The sequence below is a fragment of the Salmo trutta genome, chromosome 1 (assembly GCF_901001165.1).
Source record: "Salmo trutta chromosome 1, fSalTru1.1, whole genome shotgun sequence".
NCBI classification, from domain to species: Eukaryota; Metazoa; Chordata; class Actinopteri; order Salmoniformes; family Salmonidae; genus Salmo; species Salmo trutta.
Genome location: NC_042957.1, coordinates 26,568,825 through 26,593,512, shown reverse-complemented (window position 1 = coordinate 26,593,512; position 24,688 = coordinate 26,568,825). Strand labels below are relative to the sequence as shown.

At 47.7% G+C, this 24,688-nt stretch overlaps 1 protein-coding gene across 2 annotated transcripts in view; it reads right to left on the bottom strand.

Annotated features, from left to right (window-relative positions):
- The window catches only part of LOC115192511 (polypeptide N-acetylgalactosaminyltransferase 14), a 126,750-nt gene that overhangs the window by 48,728 nt on the left and 53,334 nt on the right, over positions 1 to 24,688 (bottom strand). The window contains exons 1-2 of one of the 2 annotated variants that reach the window (XM_029751119.1): positions 22,692 to 22,770; positions 2,261 to 2,359 (exon numbers count right to left, since the gene is read on the bottom strand). In XM_029751119.1, the coding sequence (XP_029606979.1) occupies positions 2,261 to 2,359; positions 22,692 to 22,717 (125 nt within the window). In that variant the 5' untranslated portion in view covers positions 22,718 to 22,770. Of the gene's footprint in view, positions 1 to 2,260; positions 2,360 to 22,691; positions 22,771 to 24,688 lie in introns of those variants that run through there. The other variant, XM_029751111.1, reaches the window with a different exon arrangement.

The window sequence follows — 24,688 nt, the reverse complement described above, 5'->3', positions numbered from 1 at the left end:
TCTAGAAAAATCCTTAGCCCCTGGTGTTAGTCTCCACAATTCAGAGGTTAAATGCCTACTCTTCGCAGATGACCTATGCCTGCTGTCACCCATAGCACATGACCTACAGCAGAGCCTGGACCTGCTATAGCAGTACTGCCAGACCTGGGCCCTGGCAGTAAACCCCCAAAAAATGAAAACATTTCCAGAGAAGATCCAGATCTCAGGGAATTAGACCAAAGTTCGCAATTGGTACAAAATATATAGAGTACTGTACACACTACAATTACTTATGTTTAAAAACAAGCTCAAGTGGACACCTTAATGAGGCAGTGAACGAACTGAGAGAGAAAGCATGCAGGGCATTCTACACCATTAAAAAAAAAAATTCAAATTGAAATACCTATTCAAATTTGGCTAAAACTAATTGAATGTGTCATTGAACCAATTGCACTTTATGGCAGCGAGGTGTGGGGTCCACTTGCAAAACAAGATTTCATCAAATGGGACAAACACCCCATTGAAACCCTGCATGCAGAGTTCTGTAAGATTCTCCTACAAGTCCAGAGGAAAACTACAAACAATGCATGCAGGGCAGAATTAGGCCAATATCCACTAATAATAAAAACTAAAAAAAGAGCAATTAAGTTTTGGAAACATCTAAAATACAGAGACCCCCTCTCATATCATTACCAAGCCCTGCAATGCCAAGAGCTGAGCAAAGAAAAGAGTCCCCTCATCCAGCTGGTCCTGGGGCTGAGTTCACAAACTTGTTCTACTAACACACTGAAGCCTCAGGACCAGAACATCCAATCAATCAGAATAAACCAAATTACAACACAGTCAAAACAAAACTACATTGCTTATTGGGAAACACAAGCACAAGCACAAAGCAAAATGCAGTGCTATTTGGCCCTTAATAGACAGTACACCATGGCTAAATATTTGACCATGGTTACTGATCAAAACCTTAGAAAAACCTTGACAAAGTACAGGCTCAGTGAGCACAGCCTTGCCATTGAGAAGGGTAGACACAGAAAACCTGGCTCCCTGTCTCAGCAGAACCTGAGACAGAGCTGCATTTCCTGACAAAATGTCAAAAACATAAAACAATTAGAGGGTGTCATTTCCCCAAATTTGAAACGCTTATTCAAGGTTTTAAAGACCTCTCTGATGAGAGTAGGGTACCCGTCCTGTTGGGGGAGGACACAGAGAGCTGTGGGTTGGCAGCGCGCTACAATGCTGCCTGCCATAAGATGAGGGACAGTGTCTGACAGACCAACCAACCTGCACATGTCCTCTACTGTATGCTTATTGTTATTGTTGAATGTATGGTTATTTTGACCCTTGGTTATTGTTGTTACTGTTGTCCCGTTGACAATTTTGATTCTTATTATTTTCATATTGTAAATATCCAAAGTAAGCTTTGGCAATATGTACATTGATACGTCATGCCAATAAAGCAAATTGAATTTGTTTTGAATTGAATTGAGAGAGAGAGAGAGAGACAGAGAGAGTGAGAGAGAGAGAGAGAGACGTGTATATTTTCTAGATGAATTCATTATCAGAAAAGTAAACTACTATTTGCTGCTTCTCTGTTGATATTGTTTGGGATGGAGCCTGAAGCTAGCCACCATTATATCCTGAGCCTCTGAGCCTGCAGTGAAGCAACAGGTGCAATTACAAACCATTTTTTTTGCAGGAGAAGTGTGTAATTGTGATAAAGTTGCAAACGGAGAAGCCATCCAAAAACCACAGGGACGGGCAGGCTGTAACCTCCTGGGAGGTATTGTCTTTTAATTGGTTGAAACGGCAGAGCTTTGAAAATGGTTTGGGGCGGACATATAAACTGGACAGTTTCTCCTGAGAGGAGCGGTGGTCATTAAGCGATCACACAGAGAGCTGAACTGGCTTCAGAAGAGGTTGACAGGGGAGGCCTGACGCTGGGCTGTATTGTGCTGAGGCAAGCTGCTGAGGCAAGCTGCTGAGGCAAGATGCTGAGGCAAGCTGCTGAGGCAAGCTGCTGAGGAAAGCTGCTGAGGCAAGCTGCTGAGGCAAGCTGCTGACACCCAGGGACAGGGAGAGGTGAGGAGGAGGTGAGGCAGAAGTGAGGCAGCTATGGGAAAGGTCAAGGGTCAGGTTGGGAAATCAATAGAGGGATTTGGCACTTGAGTGTCAGGGTTAAGTGGGGAGTCCATATGAGTAAGGCAAAGGTCCGAGAGCAAACCGACAGTGACCTAGTCCAGAGTCAGTAAACAGGGCAGGCTCAGGGGTCTCTTACCTCCTGATGGTGCGTAGCAGAGTGGAGCGGGCCTCGTTGTGGAAGGTGATGACAATGGAGGTGGAGGGGAGATCTGGGTCATAATGTAGCGTGGTGCATCTGAGAGAGAGAGAGAGGGAGAGAGAGAGAGACAGAGAGAGAGAGGCAGACAGAGAGAGATTGACATAGAGACAGAGAGAGAGATTGACAGAGAGAGAGAGAGAGACAGAGAGAGAGAGAGACAGAGAGAGAGACAGAGAGAGAGAGAGACAGAGAGAGAGACAGAGAGAGAGAGAGAGAGACAGACAGACAGACAGACAGACAGACAGACAGACAGACAGACAGACAGACAGACAGACAGACAGAGCGTGAGAGAGAGAGACACACGGACAGACAGACGACAGACAGACAGACAGACAGACAGACAGACAGACAGACAGACAGACAGACAGACAGACAGACAGACAGAGCGTGAGAGAGACAGACAGACAGACAGACGGATAGACAGACAGACAGCCAGATAGAGAGAGCGTGACAGACAGACAGACAGACAGACAGACAGACAGACAGACAGACAGACAGACAGACAGACAGACAGACAGACAGACAGACAGACAGACAGACAGACAGACAGACAGAGTGTGAGAGAGAGAGAGAGAGAGAGAGAGAGAGAGAGAGAGAGAACAATTCAGCAGACCATCAGCCAACATAAAACAACTCCTTACAGTTACAGTCAATGACTTTGTGCTTCTTTTGATACCTTCACATACTGGATAACAACATCTTACCTGTCTCTGACCGGAGTCAAAGACACATAACAAAGCCAAGGATAGACAGACAGTGTTCTGCACTTCCTGTAAACCATTTATTGTTTAGAGGGCAGTGTTGCTAAGGGTAACTAGACAAAAGCATGCTGTTGTGTGAGGAAGGACAGCACTGTGAAAATGTGATGAGAATGGTAAAGACAGCCACGCTAGGACAGAAACCTGAGGAGGCGCAGCTCTATAAATGATAGATGAGCAGCGAGGAGCAGCGAGGAGCTCATTATTAAAACAGTATCCCACAACACAGCTACCTCTGACCAGACGAGGTGCGGTCTCCCGAGTGGCGCAGCGGTCTAAGGCACCGCATCTCAGCGCAAGAGGTGTCACTACAGTCCCTGGTTTGAATCCAGGCTGTATCACATCTGGCTGTGATTGGGAGTCCCACAGGGCGGCGCACAATTGGCCCAGCGTTGTCCGGGGTAGGCCATCATTGTAAATAAGAATTTGTTCTTAACTGACTTGCCTGTCTGAATAAAGGTTAAATAAATAAGGAATCTCAGGCTAAGCTGGATGGCTGGGGCAGGAAATGATTGTCTTAGAGGAGTGGATATAGGACTAACAGCAGACGGAACACACACAAACGCACTACTCCATTAGATATGACGTATGAAACACGGAGGAATAATAAAGATAATTGGCACACTGGACTTTCCCTCATAACAATGATCAATGACTAACATTTAAGAATTACTATCCATGAGTTCTTTCCTAATTTATTGAAAAGTGGGCATTTAAAAAACAAAGGAGCTGTTATTATTTAGCTCTTTTGCTGAAGACTATGGCCTTGTCTGAATACCCCTCTTTGCGTTCTATATAGTAGGCATTTTGGCTATCCGAAAATAGAATGTTTTATAATGCAAGACATTTTCGAGAATTGAATTTGCTTTAAATGCCAGGATGTCCTAGTCATTTAGGCTTTTCATCTCGTAGGATTCACTGCACACTACTGAGGAAGACGATCATCTTCCAGACACACACGTTTTTGACACCAACAGCTGAACGAATGGCGGGAAATGAAATGATGCATTCTCAGTATGGACGAGCCTAGTATGTTGATTTCAGTTGCTTACTGCTAATGTTTTTACTAAACAGTGCGTTCTAAATAGTATGAGGTACGATTTGTACACTGTATGTTGTTTTATTAAGTAGCGGGCAAAACCATACATCAGCATCCAGCAGTGGCATGGTGCATCATTACCAAAAACATGCCAGCCTCCACAAAGTCCTGCAACATGGCTGAAGAGAGGGGCGGGTATGTGTGTGTTTACTCCGAGACAGAAGATGCTAACCCATCTGTGACCAATGTGGAGAACACAGACTGTAATTCTGTACACTTCTGTTCAAATGACACCAACAATCAACACTCTCTCTCTCTCTCTCTCTCTCTCTCTCTCTCTCTCTCTCTCTCTCTCTCTCTCTCTCTCTCTCTCTCTCTCTCTCTCTCTCTCTCTCTCTCTCTCTCTCTCTCTCTCTCTCTCTCTCTCTCTCTCTCTCTCTCTCTCTCTCTCTCTCTCTCTCTCTCTCTCTCTCTCATGATGATTCATTCCGTTTTTCCAGTGAAAAGATAAGATAACAAGTCTGACTTGTGCTGAAAGACAGGCGCTGGGGTGACGATAAGGTCACCGCTGTTGTTGTTATTATTTTCTGCTGTCGTCAACACTACTGTTTTGAGTCATTTCGCCATGAGTTTGATGTGCTTTCTCCTCCGCAGTGTGCTCTGTGTGTGCTGAGATTCACAGAGAAACACCAAGGGAGCTGTGTGCCTGACAGATAAGCACAGGAAAGACCAGCAAACAAACAAATTATCATTTCACATTTTTACATTTTTTTTTTGGGGCTCAAATCAAATTAGCCATTGAATTCAACAGTTTTCCTGTTGCTTCATAAAAAGCTGCACATTGAGTGCCCTAATGACAAACACTGGTCTCTCTGTGGGATTCTTTCATCCTTTTAGAGCCAGGAAAGCAGAGCATTTCTGTGGATGTTTTCTTTTCAGAGCCTGGGTGGACGAAGTGGGTCTTTGGAGACGTTATTCAGATTAGCATGCAGATGGTGCTGGAATCATTCATATTTTAGCACGGCTGTTTGGGGGACCGCTTGTCCACTCTGTGTGTATACAGCCTCTGTTATTGAAGCCTTCTGAACGTTCACATAAGGGTGAGAGAAACAGGAGTGTGGCGGGGTGGTCAGGGGTCAGGGTGATACAGGGACATCTGATGCCCCTATCTGTATATCTGTGCCTGAAGGGCCTGTTCCCCTATACAGTACTCCCCTTCAGTGAGTTATTCAAACTGTGGGCAGTACGGACGCGGAGCAGCTGACTGCAACACCTGTCACCACATTTGTTTGGCGCAGAAAAACGCAGATCGGTTGAGATGTACCTGGCAAATACTGTCAGGTCTGTGTTGTTCCTCTGGCAAAGAGTCCAGTGCTTCCACTCCTCTCCTATCTCTCCTCTGCTCTCCTCTCTTCTCCACTCTTCTCCTATCTCTCCTCTGCTCTCCTCTCTGCTCTTCTCCTATCTCTCCTCTCCGCTCCTCTCCTCTCTCCTATCTTTCCTCTCCTATTTCTCCTCTCCTATCTCTCCTGTCCTCTCTTCTATCACACCTCTCCTATCTCCTATCTCCGCTCCTCTCCTCTCTCCTATCTTTCCTCTCCTATCTCCTATCTCTCCTCTCCTCTCCTCTACTCCCCTCTCCTATCTTTCGCTAAAGCCTACATCTATTCAAAGCTCTCTGTTTTCTTACACTTGTTTCAAGAGAGCGTTATCTCAGAGGTATAAGCGGTAGTGCAGCGTCACAGCAACAGTTTACCTCAAACACACATCTCTCAACACCAGGCCTTGAGAATCTCAGAAAATCTCCTCTGGCCCACATAAACGGGGTACAATGCATGTTGATATCACCTTGTGGGTGGTCAACAGCGACTCTCAGGGGGGGAGAGAGAGAGAGAGAGAGAGAGAGAGAGAGAGAGAGAGAGAGAGAGAGAGAGAGAGAGAGAGAGAGAGAGAAGCCTCCAGCAAACTAAACACTAGATACAGTCTTGATGGAGGAAATGGCAGCATACAACATAATCCCATTTATTTCTGGCATATTAACCAGAGAGAGAGAGAGCAAAGAGAAAGATAGATAGAGAGCTGTCCTCATTATCCTGACTTCAAGCCATTTGCAATTCACCATGCTCTTTACAACAACACTAGTGCCAAGGCAGTAATAGTGCCAGAATGAGGTAGTCACATTCAAGAAGCTGTGACCTAGATTGTGGCCGGGCAGGTGGGCGGGCACGGAGCAGGGTGCGGTCAAAGAACACCCATCTCCTCACACCCACCCACCCACCCACCCACCCACCCACCCACCCACACACACACACACACACACACACACACACACACACACACACACACACACACACCCACCCACACAAGCCTGTAACCCCATAGGACTGTCTCCCGATCGGGTGTTCCGTTCCATCGCCTGTAATGTAGACAAGCCTCTTTAGAGGGACTATCTGGGTGGGAACATTGGGTGTAGTGAGGCAGCCTGGGCCAGAAAGCAACACTAGCCACATAGGAGAAGAGACAGTGGAGGTCAGAGATCTCTGTGGTGGATCCCTACCAAAGTACAAGAGAGGGAAAATCCTTCAGTATGGATAAGTAACTGAAGGAGAGAGGGACCCCCTTAGTAGTGAATCATTGATTCTTGTACTGTCACGATTCCCACCGACGGTGGCGCCCCCTCCTGCTCGGGTGGCGCTCGGCGGTCGTCGTCACCGGCCTATTAGCTACCACTGATTCCCTTTTTTGGTTTTCCTTTTTTTTGGTTTTGTGCTACTGTGTTTAGTGTGGTTAATTAGCGGGGCTATTTATGTTAGCTGGTCCGCTTCCGTGTTGTGCGGGATTATTTCTATGTTGACGGTTCATGTTCGTGTCGGCGCTATTTTACGCCGTGTGTACTTTCTCCCCTGTGTTTGGGAATATTTTGTTTCAGTAGTGAGTGTACATTAAATACGCCACTACCCTGTGCTCGCTGCTTCCTGTGCCTCATTCCTTCACCACGACTGCCAATCCGTTACAGAATCCCGCACCAGCTAAAAGGCATGGAATCAGCAGGAGCAGCGGCCACCCCTGTCCCCTCGATGGAGGAACGCGTCCTCCACCACACTACGGTCCTCCACCGCATAGGATCCGCGATGGACCAGATGATGGAGAGGATGGACAGATGGGAGAGAAGTGGTCTCCTCTCTCCACCTCCGGCTCCTCCGATGCCGCCACCTCCTCCTCCCACTACGTCTGGCTCAGGCGCGCTTCGTTTGGCGCTCCCGAGGGAGTATGATGGGGCGGCGGCTGGGTGCCAGGGATTTCTGCTCCAGCTCGAGCTGTACCTGGCCACCGTCAGACCTGCTCCCTCGGGAGAGGAGAGCGTGAGTGCCCTCGTTTCCTGCCTGACGGGCCGAGCTCTGGAGTGGGCTAATGCGGTCTGGAATGGCCCAGACTCGGCGAGGGACCATTATCCAGAGTTCACCCGCCGTTTTAGGGCCGTATTCGACCACCCCCCGGCGTGAAGAGCAGCGGGTGAACGGCTGTTCCACCTCAGGCAGGAGACGAGGAGCGCTCAGGACTTCGCGTTGGAGTTCAGGACCTTGGCTGCTGGGGCGGGGTGGAACGACAGGGCCCTCATAGACCACTATAGATGCAGTCTCCGGGCGGACGTCCGCAGGGAGCTGGCCTGTCGAGATGCAGCTCTATCCCTGGACGAGCTCATCGACATGTCCATTCGTTTGGACAATCTGCTGGCTGCCCACGGGCGTTCGGAGAGGGTCCTGCCCGTTCCACCTTCGTGCACCCCCGCCCCTACCCCTATGGAGGTGGGGGGGGCCGTGCCAAGGGACACCGGAGGAGCTGGCTCCTCCTGCACCAGTCGGAGAGGACACACGGCCGACCGTGCTGGAGGAGCCAGTCGGGGAGTCGAGAGGGCAGGCAGAACACTTCTCGGTCACCCCAGGTGAGTCAGCACCAGATTCACCCAGAACCCCCTGTTGGTCACGTGTTCTTACCTGTTTTGTTTTCTAATTTTTTTCCCTCTTCCCAGCATAGGGCGCTAGTCGATTTAGGCGCAGCTGGGAACTTTATGGCCATTAAGCTGGGCATTCCGCGGGTGCCGTTAGATTCCCCCTTCCCCGTGCACTCCCTAGATAGCCGACCATTAGGGCCAGGGCTAGTCAGGGAGTCTACGGTGCCACTGGACATGGTAACGCAGGGGAATCATAAGGAACGCATTAGTTTTTTCCTTATTGATTCGCCTGCGTTTCCGGTGGTGTTGGGGGTCCCCTGGCTGGCTGGTCACAATCCCCGTATTTCGTGGAAACAGGGGGTTCTCCAGGGGTGGTCAGAGGAGTGTTCAGGGAGGTGTCTAGGAGTTTCCATAGGTGCCACGTCGGTGGAGAGTCCAGACCAGGTGTCCCCCGTGCGCATTCCCCCTGAGTACGCCGATTTGGCGATCGCCTTCTGTAAAAAGAGGGCGACTAAATTACCACCCCATCGACAGGGGGATTGTGCGATAGACCTCCAGGTTAACGCTGCGCTTCCCAAGAGTCACGTGTACCCCTTGTCACAGGAGGAGACAGCGGCTATGGAGACATATGTCACTGAATCCCTGGGACAGGGGTACATTCGGCCCTCCATATCACCCGCCTCCTCGAGTTTCTTTTTTGTGAAGAAAAAGGAGGGAGGTCTGCGTCCGTGCATTGATTACAGAGGTCTAAACGCTATCACGGTGGGGTTTAGTTACCCACTACCTCTCATCGCTACGGCGGTGGAATCATTTCACGGAGCAAAGTTCTTCACAAAACTGGATCTTAGGAGCGCTTATAACCTGGTGCGTATCAAGAAGGGAGACGAGTGGAAAACCGCCTTTAGTACCACATCGGGCCATTATGAGTACCTCGTCATGCCGTATGGGTTGAAAAATGCTCCAGCCGTCTATCAATCCTTTGTTGACGAGATTCTCAGGGACCTGCACGGGCAGGGCGTGATAGTCTATATCGATGACATTCTGATATATTCCGCCACCCGCTCCGCGCATGTGTCCCTGGTGCGCAAGGTGCTTGGTAGACTGCTGGAGCATGACCTATACGTTAAGGCTGAGAAGTGTGTGTTTTCCAAACGAGCCGTTTCCTTTCTGGGTTATGGCATTTCCACCACGGGGGTGGTGATGGAGTGTGACCGTGTTAAGGCCGTGCGTAATTGGCCGACTCCAACCACGGTGAAGGAGGTGCAGCGGTTCATAAGCTTTGCCAATTACTACCGGAGGTTTATCCGGGGTTTTGGCCAGGTAGCGGCTCCCATTACCTCACTGCTGAAGGGGGGGCCGGTGCGTTTGCGATGGTCGACGGAGGTGGAAGGAGCCTTCAAGAAGTTGAAGACCCTGTTCACCGACGCACCCGTGTTGGCGCACCCGGACCCGTCTCTAGCATTCATAGTGGAGGTGGACGCATCCGAGGCTGGGGTGGGTGCCGTGCTATCACAGCGCTCGGGTACGCCATCGAAACTCCGCCCCTGCGCTTTCTTTTCGAAGAAGCTCAGTTCGGCGGAGCGTAACTATGATGTGGGGGACAGGGAGTTGCTAGCGGTGGTAAAAGCTTTGAGGGTGTGGCGGCACTGGCTTGAGGGGGCTAAACACCCCTTTCTCATCTGGACCGACCACCGAAACCTGGAGTACATCCGGGCAGCGAGGAGACTGAATCTGCGTCAGGCAAGGTGGGCCATGTTCTTCGCCCGGTTTAGGTTCACTATCTCCTATAGACCGGGTTCCCTTAACACTAGAGCCGACGCACTGTCCCGTCTCTATGACACGGAGGACCGGCCCATCGATCCAACTCCCATCATTCCAGCGTCTAGGCTGGTGGCACCGGTGGTATGGGAGGTGGACGCGGACATCGAGCGGGCATTAGTGTTGGAACCTGCGCCTGCGCAGGTTCCCGTGGGTCGCATGTATGTGCCGCTCGGTGTTCGTGATCGTTTGATTCGATGGGCGCACACGCTACCTACGGCGGGTCATCCTGGTGTGGCGAGGACAGTGCGGAGTCTCAGGGGGAAGTACTGGTGGCCCACCTTGGCTAAGGACGTGAGGTCCTATGTCTCTTCCTGTTCGGTGTGCGCTCAGAGTAAGGCTCCTAGGCATCTACCGAGAGGGAAGTTACAGCCCCTCCCCGTTCCACAACGGCCATGGTCGCACCTGTCTATAGATTTCTTGACAGATCTTCCCCCCTCTCAGGGGAACACTGCGATTCTGGTGGTTGTGGATCGGTTCTCTAAGTCCTGCCGTCTCCTCCCATTGCCCGGTCTCCCTACGGCCCTGCAGACTGCGGAGGCCCTATTTACCCATGTCTTCCGGCACTACGGGGTGCCGGAGGACATTGTCTCTGATCGAGGTTCCCAGTTCACATCCAGGGTCTGGAGGGCGTTTATGAGGCGGCTGGGGGTCTCGGTCAGTTTGACCTCCAGTTTTCACCCCGTGAGCAATGGGCAGGCGGAGAGGGTGAACCAGGAGGTGGGCAGGTTTCTGAGGTCGTATTGCCAGGACCGGCCAGGGGAGTGGGCGAGGTACATTCCCTGGGCTGAGTTAGCCCAGAACTCACTTCGCCACTCCTCTACTAACATGTCACCCTTTCAGTGTGTTTTGGGTTACCAGCCGGTCCTGGCACCATGGCACCGGAGTCAGACCGAGGCTCCTGCGGTGGAGGACTGGGTACAGCACTCCAAGGAGACCTGGAGAGCCGTCCAGGACTCCCTAAAGGAGGCCAGTGGACGGCAGAAGAGGAGTGCTGACCGCCACCGCAGTGAGGCACCCGTGTTCGTACCGGGAGACAGGGTCTGGCTCTCGACCCGGAACCTGCCCCTCCGCGTGCCCTGCCGGAAGCTGGGGCCGCAGTGTGTGGGGCCCTTTAAAGTCCTGAGGAGGATAAACGAGGTGTGTTATCGGTTACAACTCCCTTCCTATTACCGTATTAACCCCTCGTTTCATGTGTCTCTCCTCAGGCCGGTGGTAGCTGGTCCCCTGCAGGAAGGTGAGGTGCTGGAGGTCCCTCCACCCCCTCTGGACATCGGGGGGTCCCCGGCGTACAGCGTACGGGCCATTCTGGACTCGAGACGCCGGGCGAGGGGCCTGCAGTACCTCGTGGACTGGGAGGGGTACGGCCCGGAGGAGAGGTGCTGGGTGCCGGCGGAGGACGTCTTGGACCCATCCATGTTGAAGGATTTCCATCGCCTCCGTCCGGATCGCCCTGCGCCTCGCCCTCCGGGTCGTCCTCGAGGCCGGTGTCGGCGCGCTGCGGGAGCCGCGCGTCAGGAGGGGGGTACTGTCACGATTCCCACCGACGGTGGCGCCCCCTCCTGCTCGGGTGGCGCTCGGCGGTCGTCGTCACCGGCCTATTAGCTACCACTGATTCCCTTTTTTGGTTTTCCCTTTTTTTGGTTTTGTGCACCTGTGTTTAGTGTGGTTAATTAGCGGGGCTATTTATGTTAGCTGCTCCGCTTCCGTGTTGTGCGGGATTATTTCTATGTTGACGGTTCATGTTCGTGTCGGCGCTATTTTAGGCCGTGTGTACTTTCTCCCCTGTGTTTGGGAATATTTTGTTTCAGTAGTGAGTGTACATTAAATACGCCACTACCCTGTGCTCGCTGCTTCCTGTGCCTCATTCCTTCACCACGACTGCCTATCCGTTACATGTACTGTTTATGATGTGTGTATCTTGTTTTACATTAACACAGAACTACCAGAGAAATGAGTAACTATTACATTCAAATATGATCTTTAATGTAATCTACGATGCGTTACACCACCTGCGCTAAGACTCTCCTAGTTCCATAGAAGTGCCATACCTTCCTCATCATAAATGTACGGTATACTTGAATACCATTGTTGGTTTTACAGAAACTAGGACTTTTCCTAAAAAATAATATTTTTTTGTCTAAAAGTATGAATTAATTGAAGAGATCGAAGGAAGCTGGTGTTATTGAAGGATATTAAAGGGCCGTTCCACCAACTTGATTTCACCTCATTTGAACATTCTGTCATGAAGAGCACACGTTGAACTTCATAAGAGGCTAAATAAAAACATGTCTGTGCCTATAGTAAGTGTCTATTATGTGCCAAATAATGTAACAGGGATGACTGTAACAGGGTTGACTGTAACAGGGTTGACGACTTCATCTTAAATAATCCAGAAATCAATCCCCTTGTGACAGGAGCTTGTTGTGTGCAACAGGGTGTGGCAATGGTATGCAAGCTAACCCCCCCCCCCCCCCCAAAAAAAAGGTTACAAAAATTCTAGACTGTCTATCTATTAGGCTCATCCTCACTCTCTCTGTGGACCAGCACAGGAAACATGAAACAGAATCCATTGAGAAAGACTAGTCCACAGAGGCAGAGCACAGGAATAATGTCTGAAGTTACAGGGAAAAGGGGCTTTGCTTTCTAAAAACTGCCATAACTTTCCAATGTGATCGCCATCAATCCCGTCCTCACAGTAGCTGGTTGTTTACAGGCTACAGGTTGTGATTGCCTACAGCCAGCTGGGGACAATGGCTACCTACTGTACCAACATCCACTCACCATCCCCCTCCCTCCCTCCCTCACCCTCCCTCACCCCATCGCCTCAAACACAAACCCATCTGTCCGAGAGCGATGGTGTCTGCAGCCCCCCAAAAAATGACCTGCCTCGCCCAATGCTCAACACACACACACACACACCTAGAAGTCAACTTAGCATGCTGCGCTGTTTAATTGTGTCAGCTAGGCCAAAGCCCCCAGGTCAGATTAAGTGTGCCAGGCTGCCATCTTAACATTACTGTACCACACCGTCCCATCCACCTCAAATAGACCCTGGCATGTGATGCCAGCCTGGGACACAGGGTGTGGCAATTGAATGCAAGCTTCACAAATGTTTTTTTATTGTTAAAACATTTCTAGCCTGTCTGTCTATGGGTTACAGGGTTGGCGTGTTATGCTCAACCCGCTTAGTTTTCACCACAAAACACCAGAAAATGGCCAAAAGGAGAAGAACTAGCTCATAGAAGTCAACGTAGCATGCTGCGCTGTTTAATTGCGTTAGCTAGACCAGCGTATATGGTTTTACACTATGATTTGACTATTAGATGTTCAATGTTTCACCATATTAAAATGAGAGATCGGTTCACACAACAGGTTGGACTTTAAAACGAGGGACAGACGTATGTGAAACACTAACCACATTAAATACAAACTAATCTTCAGAAATGACTTTACAATGACGGTGAAGACTTCTTGAGATGAAGTGAGTTAAAATCTTCCTAGAAGTCACAGAATGTGCACAGAGGGACATGTCAAAATGCATAAAGAGGATTAATTGAATTCTCCATGTGGTCTATATTAAAGGGCACTTCATTTAATATAACAGGCTTTTAAAATGCTATATTGGTGCGCAATTTATACTTAAAATATCAAAAGGGATGCAAAAGGCACTCATTCGATGGAACAACCTAGAAGCTCTACATCATGAATCCAGGCCACCAGATCTGAGAGTGTACCAGCCAGCTCAACCCACTGCTCTCCCTGCCTGACATCAATGCCTCATCAGGATTTATTCTTGTTCAGGCACATATGTGACGTCATATCTCTGATGAGATTTGAGGAAAGGAGATGGAGCTTTCCTCTCCTCTTCATCTACACTCCTCTTCTCAGCACCACTCATTCACAGGGAATGGTGAATGTTTGGAGACAGGAACATTTATCCATCATGTCTGGTCTGCTCATGTATCACACACACACAACTAAATCCTAGTCCACAGAGGCAACCCAAAATAGATCTTATCACCAATCTTCAACATTAATGGTATTTTAAACATTCATTAAAATTCACAGCTGCTCTGTGGAGACTGGATATAGTGATTTATTAACATGGCGAGGAAAGCCTGTCTCCAGGGGGAATAGTAGGCGATGTTCTCATTTGAAAATAGAGCTCCCATGAGTATTTTTATCGTATTCATCAGCCAAGTCACCGCTCCTTAAGTGACCAGCAAGAGTTCTTCCTCTGTTTGGAAAACATGAGCGTTGTTTCTGCAGTAAGGGAAATGTGCACCCTGGCACTACTAGAATATTAATGTGTTTGCATCAGAAAACTTGCAATGTGTTCTTCCCAAGGATCACCATTTAGAACTTGCTATGCTGTATGTTGTAGACTGAAAGAAATGTATTTTTCAGGCCAATACAAATACAATAGAAGACTAATAGAGTATGCCTGCTGTTTTTCCCTTTAATTATTGTCACAACTAAATTGACATATATTATAATATGTTCCCACAGAGAATTATTATTATGAAGTCAAATCTACTGTAACAAAGCTACATTTCACCAGGCAGCAGCTCTTTGAGTCAGACTGTAACAACCGAGTGGTTGACAGGTTTTCACAGGTCTCTGCAGTGCTTTGTGCGTGAGGTCCCTTAAAGCAGAGCATCCCTTGAAAGCCAGATTTAAATTAATATTGCCATGCATTCCCCCAGCCTGGAAGTATGCCTTTCTCTCTAACTCAAACTCCTACCTGCCTGCCACGCAGTCGAAGCGATTCGAATCTGGCAAATCCAAATACATTGAATAATAGCAGCCCTGGTGTGCCTCCCAGCTGTGAGCCCCAAGTTAAATCTCTCCTCGGCGAGAAGAGAGGAAAACCAGCTTATGAAAATGCAGGCCTACCCCCGGAACGACACTATCTCAGTAAACCTCTGCCAACACGACTCCAACACAGGGATCAAAGTCTGTTGCTGCAGTACAGAAAGCTCAGTAAGAAGAAGGCTGCATCTGCTTGTAACCCCCTACTGCTGAAGTGATGGCACACTCGTAGGGCTTGCACAATTAACGTATAATCGTGTAACCGACGATTATGGATGAAGACTGTCATGATAATAAAGAATCCGTCATATAACCGTAAAAAATAAATATATTCAACTTTGTGATGAAACTTTGTTGCTCCTTGCTGAAACAAGCAAAGTGTTGTAGCAAACAGGTCTTTGGTTGCCTAGGCAATACCTCCCTCCCTGCAGCCACAGTACATGCGTCAGGCGTGGAGGAGAGAAGAAAATGTGTCTTAACAAAAAAATGATTGTGCTCTTCAAACGATTATAAGCGTGACTGCGGTCATTTGACTGACCAAAAACCGAATCCAAAATCTCATGACCGTCACAGCTCTACACACTAAACAATTAACAAACAGTTAACAATAAAACATCCCAATAAGGTACAGAGCATTCGATTATCCTGCTATCCATTGATAACTGCGTGCCGTTTTCAAGGGATTGTTAAATAAATGTGAACAATTTGGTTATAATATCATCACCTCTTGAAGAGCATAGTCAAAACTACAAATGTCCAATTACTCCACATTTAGCTCTGTCATCAGAGTTATACAGCAAGTAACTGCATGATTTCATGATCAGTAAACATCAATTGATCATGTAATTTCAGATACCTGAGGGTAGACTCACGATATCTCTCAATATTGTCCTCCATTAATTGGATTAAAGTGAACTATACCTGACAAGTTTCTTCAGATTGTAAATTAAAGATACATTTTTTTGCTAAAAGTATTATTATATGATTGATCGATTGACTATGACTTTTCAAATCACCCAGTAGTGCTATCTGCAGAGTTAATTCCAGGTAAAGGTTGCAATTCTTCAGCCATTCCTGGACCTGTGACCAAAAACAAGCTGCATATGGACAGTTCCAAAACAATTGATCTAATGATTCTCTCTCTTCGCAGCAAAATCTGCAGAGCTGGGATGGTTGTATCCCCCATATATATAACATTCTATTGGTTGCAATACTTCTAAATAATAATTTGAATTGAAAAATTTGAATTTTTGAATCCGGCGCCGTTTTGCATATCAGTTCATAGGCAGCGTAGCCTAGTGGTTAGAGCATTGGACTAGTAACCAAAAGGTTGCAAGAACAAATCCCTCAAGCTGACAAGGTACAAATCTGTTGTTCTGCTCCTGAACAAGGCAGTTAACCCAGAGTTCCTAGGCTGTCATTGAAAATAAGAATTTGTTCTTAACTGACTTGCCTAGTAAAATAAAGGTAAAATAAAAAAATGTGTCGGTGAATCGGTACATTGAAAATCTCATCTCAACTATTTTGCAATATATATGGCACAGCTGTCAATTTTTTTGTCTATAAATTAAACTGGTATACGTTTTTATTTATCACAATTTTCTTTAACCAATTTTGGTCTTTAATGCAGGGCCGACAAACAAGTTCCTTATTTTTTTTCCCTTCCACTTACCTCTTAGTTGGTTGTAATTTTGGGTAGAGCACACTTTTCCATATATTTTTGTTAGCTGCATGTGTGACATAACTCCACCAGTCCTATTTATGATATAATTTACAAAGATTATACTTTTTTAAAACATTTAAAAAACATTTTTTTGATTTTTTGTCAATTAGTATATTTGAGTTTAACCACAATATTTGTTGTAATATTTGTTCGTTTTTTTCTGGTGGATTAAATTGAAATTGCAACCAACTTTCTATGGCTTGTTTTAAAAATAGCAATATTTTAGAGATTATTTAATTTTCAAATAACCGAAAGTGAGAGGTTGTAATCTGAATAAAGGGAAAAAGGAAATGATTGAACATGGGGTGAGACATTCTTACTAATCTGCTAGAGAACCAGTTCGGGTTTAAGTACAATTTTTGTATGACAGAAGACTTTAGTGAGAGGTCCAATGCTTTAATATTTCTGCCCTCTGAATTCATATTCATTATATAAATAGGCCCGTCTGACTTGCTGTTCCAAATAAAATAGATAATTTTTTGCTCCCATAATTTAAAAAACTGGTCGCTGTCACGTCCTGACCAGTAGAGGGTGTAGTTGGGTCAGGACGTGGCAGGAGGGAGTGTGTGTTTTTTATTGTTTCATTGATTTTGGCCGTGTGACTTCCAATCAAGCACAGCTGTAGAGGGTTGTGGTTGATTGGGAGTCACACATAAGGTGCCTACTTTGCCTTGTGGGGTTGTGGGTGGTTGTTTTTTTACACTGCTTGTATTAGCCTGTAGAACTGTCACTGTTGTCACCCTTTTTGTTGTTAAGTGAATGCTCTACTCCTTTTTTGGCAATAAATGACCATGAGTATTCACATACCTGCTGCGCCTTGGTTCATTTCAGAAGACAGCCGTTACAGAACCACCCACCTCACCAGGACCAAGCAGCAGAAGAGGAGGAAGCCACAGGAGAGAAAAAAGGAGGAATGGGCCTGGCAAGATGAGAGACAATTCTGGGAGGACAAGTTAAGGGAGCTAAGTGAACCCGAGAGGCAGCCCCAAGATTTTTTTTGGAGGGGGGCACACGGGTAGTTTGGCCAGGCCAGGGAAGAGCCGTAAGCCAGCTACCCGTGATTACAGGGAGGTGCGTATGAGGTGGAGGGCGCCATGTTACGCTGTGGTACGCACCATCTCGCCTATACGGACGCACAACCCAGTTCGCCCAGTACCAGCGCCCCGCAGGTGCCAGGGCAAGGGGAGCATCGAGCCGGAAGGAGTGATGCCAACCCTGCACTCAAGACCGCCAGTGCGCCCTTTCGGTCCGGTGTTTCCCGCTAGACGCACTAGCATGGAGGTGCGTGTCTCCAGGCTGGCAAGTCCAATACCAGCCCGACGCATCAGGAGTCTAGTGCGTCAGCCCAGCCTCGCCAGTCAACAGTCACCAGAGCTGCCCGCCAGTCAACCATCACCAGAGCTGCCCGCCAGTCAACCATCACCAGAGCTGCCCGCCAGTCAACCATCACCAGAGCTGCCCGCCAGTCAACAGTCGTCAGAGCTGTCCGCCAGTCAACAGTCGTCCGAGCTGCCCGCCAGTCAACAGTCGTCAGAGCTGCCCGCCAGTCAACAGTCGCCAGAGAGGTCAGACTGCGCTGAACTGCCGGAGTGGCCAGACTGCGCTGAACTGCCGGAGTGGCCAGACTGCGCTGAACTGCCGGAGTGGCCAGACTGCGCTGTTCTGCCGGAGTGGCCAGACTGCGCTGTTCTGCCGGAGTGGCCAGACTGCCCTGTTCTGCCGGAGTGGCCAGACTGCCCTGTTCTGCCGGAGTGGCCAGACTGCCCTGTTCTGCCAGAGTGGCCAGACTGCCCTGTTCTGCCAGAGTGGCCAGACTGCCCTGTTCTGCCAGAGTGGCCAGACTGCCCTGTTCTGCCAGAGTGGCCAGACTGCCCTGTTCTGCCAGAGTGGCCAGACTGCCCGGTTCTGCCCGAGTGGCCCTCCTGCCCTCCGGCCCAGCCCGAGTGGCCCTCCTGCCCTCCGGCCCAGCCCGAGTGGCCCTCCTGCCCTCCGGCCCAGCCCGAGTGGCCCTCCTGCCCTCCGGCCCAGCCCGAGTGGCCCTCCTGCCCTCCGGCCCAGCCCGAGTGGCCCTCCTGCCCTCCGGCCCAGCCCGAGTGGCCCTCCTGCCCTCCGGCCCAGCCCGAGTGGCCCTCCTGCCCTCCGGCCCAGCCAGAGTGGCCCGCATGCCTTCCGGCCCAGCCAGAGTGGCCCGCATGCCTTCCGGCCCAGCCCGAGTGGCCCGTCTGCCCGGCAAAGTGGGCGACGCCGAAGGTGGAGCGAGGTCCACGTCCTGCACCTGAACCACCTCCAGGATAGGTGGGTTGGGGAGGGAGGGTGTAGCACAGTGCCGTCGGTGACGGCAGCCACCCTCCCTTCCCTCCCTTATTGTTTAGGTGTTAAATTTTGTTGGGGATTTTCTTGTTTTCCTTTTTTTAGGTGCATCCCGGCGTCTGCACCTTGAGGGGGGGGTACTGTCACGTCCTGACCAGTAGAGGGGGTAGTTGGGTCAGGACGTGGCAGGAGGGAGTGTGTGTTTTTTATTGTTTCATTGATTTTGGCCGTGTGACTTCCAATCAAGCACAGCTGTAGAGGGTTGTGGTTGATTGGGAGTCACACATAAGGTGCCTACTTTGCCTTGTGGGGTTGTGGGTGGTTGTTTTTTTACACTGCTTGTATTAGCCTGTAGAACTGTCACTGTTGTCACCCTTTTTGTTGTTAAGTGAATGCTCTACTCCTTTTTTGGCAATAAATGACCATGAGTATTCACATACCTGCTGCGCCTTGGTTCATTTCAGAAGACAGCCGTTACAGTCGCTAGGTGTAGGAAAGACGATAAGCAAATAGGTAAACTGGTATATGACTAAAGAGTTAATCAAGGTGGTTTTTCCACAAATAGACATTGTTTTTAAGAGTTTCATCACAATTGCTGCTGACAGACATGATAGACTACATTGATTGATGGACCATGTCAAATTGGCTAGCTAGCTAATAACAGATCATGTCAATATGGCTAGTTAACAAGCTAAAATTCAGGGGATAAACTAGATGGCTATATCCAAATATTGTTTGATTTGCTTGCCATCTATAGTGGTGATGACAGTAGTCTGACTGACAACTTGCCAATGTCAAACTCTTTCCAAAAGCCTAATCTCTTAGGAAGCAAGCTAAATGACACATTTTTTGCATAGCTAGCTAACTAGCTAACTAGCTACAAGCCAAATGTATAGCCTACCCTCACATATCTGAAAGTACATGATCGATTGATGTTTATATTACTCAAATATCCAATTAATGGAGGACAATATTGAGAGATATCGTGAGTCTACCCTCAGGTATCTGAAATTACATGATCATTTGATGTTTACTGATCATGAAATCATGCAGTTACTTGCAGTATAACTCTGATGACAGAGCTAAATGTGGCATAGTTCTGACAAGAGGTGATGATATTAAAACCTAGTTATAACCTTTATTTAACAATCCTTTGTGAAAATGGTTTTAGTGGAGCTGGGGTCTCCTTGCCCCCCAGCAGCCAAGTCGAACACTTTGCGTAGTATTGTGACGTTTTATCGATAACAACTTACGCAATAAAACCCATATCAGGCACAAGTATTAGTCCAGTTTCATTGATGATTTGAGCAACATTCGACGAGAAGTACATATCATGGTGGAAAAAAACAGCAGTGAAAAACTAGGACATAAGCAATATCCAGGTCCTTATATACTGTATAACATCAAAGTGAGAATTATCTGATAAGGCTCCAGAGGAGAGGAATATATCATCTCATTTATTTGCTGTGAATGCCTCTGGGACTTGGGGATAGCAGCCACAACTTGGTGCGCTGCACAGAAACCATCATTCACTTCGGCCATAGCTTGGGGTGTACTTTACTTACAAGGCTCTCTTAAATAGCATGCACACAGCATATAATTAGTCTCTCTGTCAGACACAACAGCTGTGAGGGTACTGGGAAGGGAAGCAGCATATTGCTGCTGGTGGACTTGGTGAAGTTTCTGTAGGGAAGATAAACGCGTCCTTGCAAAGCAGAGAGAGAATTTTTCTGGTTGGGGGGTTCCATACAAAGAATCTCTGGTCACTCCACCGTTCTCACTTAAAACAGTTTCTGCTGGGGTGATGAATTAAGCAATGTGGGGGTATGATATGTTGGGCTACCGTACATTCCGCCCATATATTGTTGACGAGAGGAAGTAACCCATATGCACTCAGGTTATTATTACTGAACCAGATGGCCAAACAGAGGAAGAAGACAACATCTACACATCTACACACTGTGGCCTCTGGGCGCACATCCATTGTCTCAGCTTCTGAAAAGAAAAAATCCAATGCAAAATGTCTGGCAACAAATACAGGCTATTGCACATTTCCATTGCAGCACCTGTCTAATGTCATTAATATGCAATCAATAAAAAGCTAATTCTGTGAGGACCAGTGTGTAGTAGTGAATGTGTACCTGTCTGACAGTGTCTCTAGGTGGAGCAGAGAATGACTGTTTAGAATCCCACTATATCTCTATGGCTCTGTAGGATGGCATGTGAGTGTTACAGCTAATGGGAGACTTGAAGTCTCTGAGGACCCAGGAAGTAGTATGGGGTTAAACAGAGGAGCTCATATCCTGTTTGGATTACCACTGACTAACGAGGGGGGGGAAATCTGTCTTCAGCCCTGCTGCTGCCATGGATACTCATCCTCTCACTCTCTCTGTGGACCAGCACAGCAAACATGAAACAAAATCCATTGAGAAAGGCTTGTCCATAGATACAGAGCACAGGAATAATGGCTCACATTACAGGGAAAAGAGGCTTTGCTTTCTGAAAACTGCCATAACTTTCCAATGTGATCGCCATCAATCCCGTCCTCACAGTAGCTGGTTGTTTACAGGCTACAGGTTGTGATTGCTTTTAGCGCCATAGGCTACAGCTAGCTGGGTTACATCAGGAATGGATACCTACTGTACCAACATCCACTCACCAACCTCTCCCTCACCCTCCCTCACCCCATCCCCTCACACACAATCCCATCTGTCAGAGAGTGATGGTGTCTGCAGCCCCGAAAAATTACCTGCCTCGCTCCATTGCTTAATAAACACACACACACATAGAAGTCAATTTAGCATGCTGCGCTGTTTAATTGTGTCAGCTAGGCCAAAGTCCCCAGGTCAGATTAAGTGTGCCAGGCTGCCATCACAACATTACCGTACCACACCGTCACATCCACCTGAAATAGGTCCTGGTATGTGATGCCAGCCTGGGACACAGCACAGGGTTTTTTTTATAGTTGGCCCACAGGTATTGTGACACAGTTCAGCAAAGAAATAGGGCCTAGATGTAGTAGACAGTGCTACAAACCTCTTTGCCATAAAAGGAAAGACATTGGGGTTAGTTGAGACAAGCAAAAGATAAAATCACTCCATTGGCAATAAAACATCATTGGCGATAAAATGTGGCTGTATAATATTTAAGGAAGCAATTGTGATATCCTGTATAATTTGATCTGATAAACACTTCTCTGGTGCTGGTTTTGTTCAGTCTTGTCTTGAAAGGGTTAGCTATGTTGTCATATCCCATAGGAAGAGATGGTGTGAGGAGCTGTTTTCAGCCTGCAGGTTGCTTCCCTAGTTTGTTTTCCACACGAGAAACAGCTGCAGGGAGCGCTGAGGGATTATGGGTACCTGCACTGACATATCTGAAGGTCAGGTTCATTCTAAAGTGGGAAGTGTGTAGTCGCCTCTAGCCACTGATCTAATGTCAGTTTTGCCCTTCTACTCCGTAATGGTTTTGGCTAGGGTTTGCTGATCCTAAATCTGTGCCAATCGGCAACCGCTACCTCATTAATTTGAGCTGAACCTCAAACTACAGTAGTAATCCTATAACACAGCATGCAAAAACATACCAGCGACCAGGTGGTTATGCTTTCTCATAAAAAATATAAAGAGGACTCTTAATCCTGCTCTGTGTATGTCTGCTCGCTTCAAATGCTTTGAACCTGAAATCTGCCTCTCCGATGCATATTTTAACATCAAACATTTAACATTGAATGCATTGTCGAGGTTCCGACACATCTTTGCGTGGCAAGCAACCACTTCTCAATAATACTCATGACTATTCAGTGAAGCTTTCGGTTGATGTTAATTGAAGAATTTCCCCAGGTGTTTTTCAACTGCAGGTGTTTTGCAGTGGCCTTCAGAAGCAGCAATGTGTGTGTGTATTTGTATGTGTGTGTGTGTCTGTGTGTGAGCCATTACACAGGTTTCTCTGAGAGTTACCTCTTAGTTTGGGGCGTCTGTCTCATTGCCTGTGCTGATTTAGTGGGCAGCCAGTCGTAGCGCTCCTTGCCTGTTCCCTAATTGGGTCCTGTCACCATTCTGAGGCATCTCTCCTCCAGCCCAGAACCCCCTTCACAGATATCCCTCCACATTGGCAATCGTAATTGATAACCAAATGTGATGACTGCAATATCCGGCGGCGGGACAAGTAGGCGACGGACAGCAGTGATTGGATATAATTGCCCTGTTGAAAAACGGGTCCTGACAGCTTTGAGCTATCTCAGCCAAACAGCTGGCTGAATCAATGCTGTGCTTTGCATTGGAGGAGTTCCCAGATGGAGACAGATGCCTGTGGGTCGCAGTTAGAGAGGCCTGGTGGGCCTGTGCCTGAGGACCACCCCTCCTACTCTCCTGGGTCTGACATTACACACACACACACACACACACACACACACACACACACACACACACACACACACACACACACACACACACAAACTGTGGAGCCTGCCGTACCCTTCCAAGGGCTGAGAGAGAAGAGCAAACACTACCCGTGGGCTCAGTCAACCTCCCCCTCCCTTCATGCTGCTGCATGTATTTACACGTTGAAGTTGAAGTCAAAGGGAGCCCAGGGCTTGATATGTGGCAGGCTTATTAAGAACAGTTCAACCATCTCTCTACGGACCCATTAGTACCTCTCCCAGCCATTTACACACACATCATTCTCATCATGACAGCCCGTTGCTGTCACATGATTCCCATAGGAACAACAAGAACCTTTAGCTAGATGCCAGAGAAAGGGAAACATAACACACGATCTGAGCTCAAAGTGCAACATAAACTGTGACCGAACATATCTCAGTGAAAAAGGGTAATGGTAGGTGCTGGATGTACATGCACATGCTAGTAGCGATGTTGAGTATGATGGCTGATGCATGGGAAGAAGATTAGCCAGATGGTATTTGAATTAGCTCTTGTCCCTATGGAGCAGCTGTCCAACGCAGCACACCCAAGAACAGACAGTCTCTTCATCAGGACCGCTCAATGTTGTTTACTAAGTGAAGGTGTTGTATTACTGGTCTGACACACTAGAAGTTTCAGGTGAGCTCAGTTCATCTATATTCTATGAGCAACAGCTGTTTTATTGTCAATTCGATTCTCTACACACATTTCTAAATGGGTCAAAGTGTGTTTGCCTTATGACTTCATTTATTTATTTCCTTGACAGAAGGGAGGACGGAGGAAGCAATAATATCTCCTGTGATGAATCTAGCAGTTGATGAATGATAATCGAACAATAATATCTCCTGTGATGAATCTAGCAGTTGATGAATGATAATCGAACAATAATATCTCCTGTGATGAATCTAGCAGTTGATGAATGATAATCGAACAATATTATCTCCTGTGATTAATCTAGCAGTTGATGAATGATAATCGAACAGTGTGGCCTTCTGTTGGATTACTGCCTCACCAACATTAAAACATTGAACAGACCATTCCAAACACCAAAGACTTACTTCATTTTTCCGGTGACTATGATCCCAGTGCTAGTGCTATTGATCGGTCTGTGTCTGTTTTAGAGTTCATTTCTCCCCCTCATTGAGCTCTGAGTGCACTAAATGCTCTTTTAAAAATGCCCTCAATGGTCAAATTAAGCCAATTAACTAGAAGCATTAAGAGCAATGGGAACATCCTAACACCCCTCCTGCCCTGTCCTGTTCTAGCTTCCAACTATAGTGGCTCAGCACCAGGTTCAGGAGGTAAACGCAGAGACAGGAGCCATCCTTCCTGATGTAACCCCCTCTGACAGCTCAGTGTGACGTTCTAAATAATAGATCTCTATAGTGACGGGCGTAGCAGATGAAGACATCTGCATGGAGATCTGCCATCACAATAGAACTTCTCCTCAACTACTTTCCACTATTTTTTTGCAGAAGAAACACATGCTCTGATGTAGTGGTCAAATAGCCAGTGGGTGTTTCTAATTGGTTCTG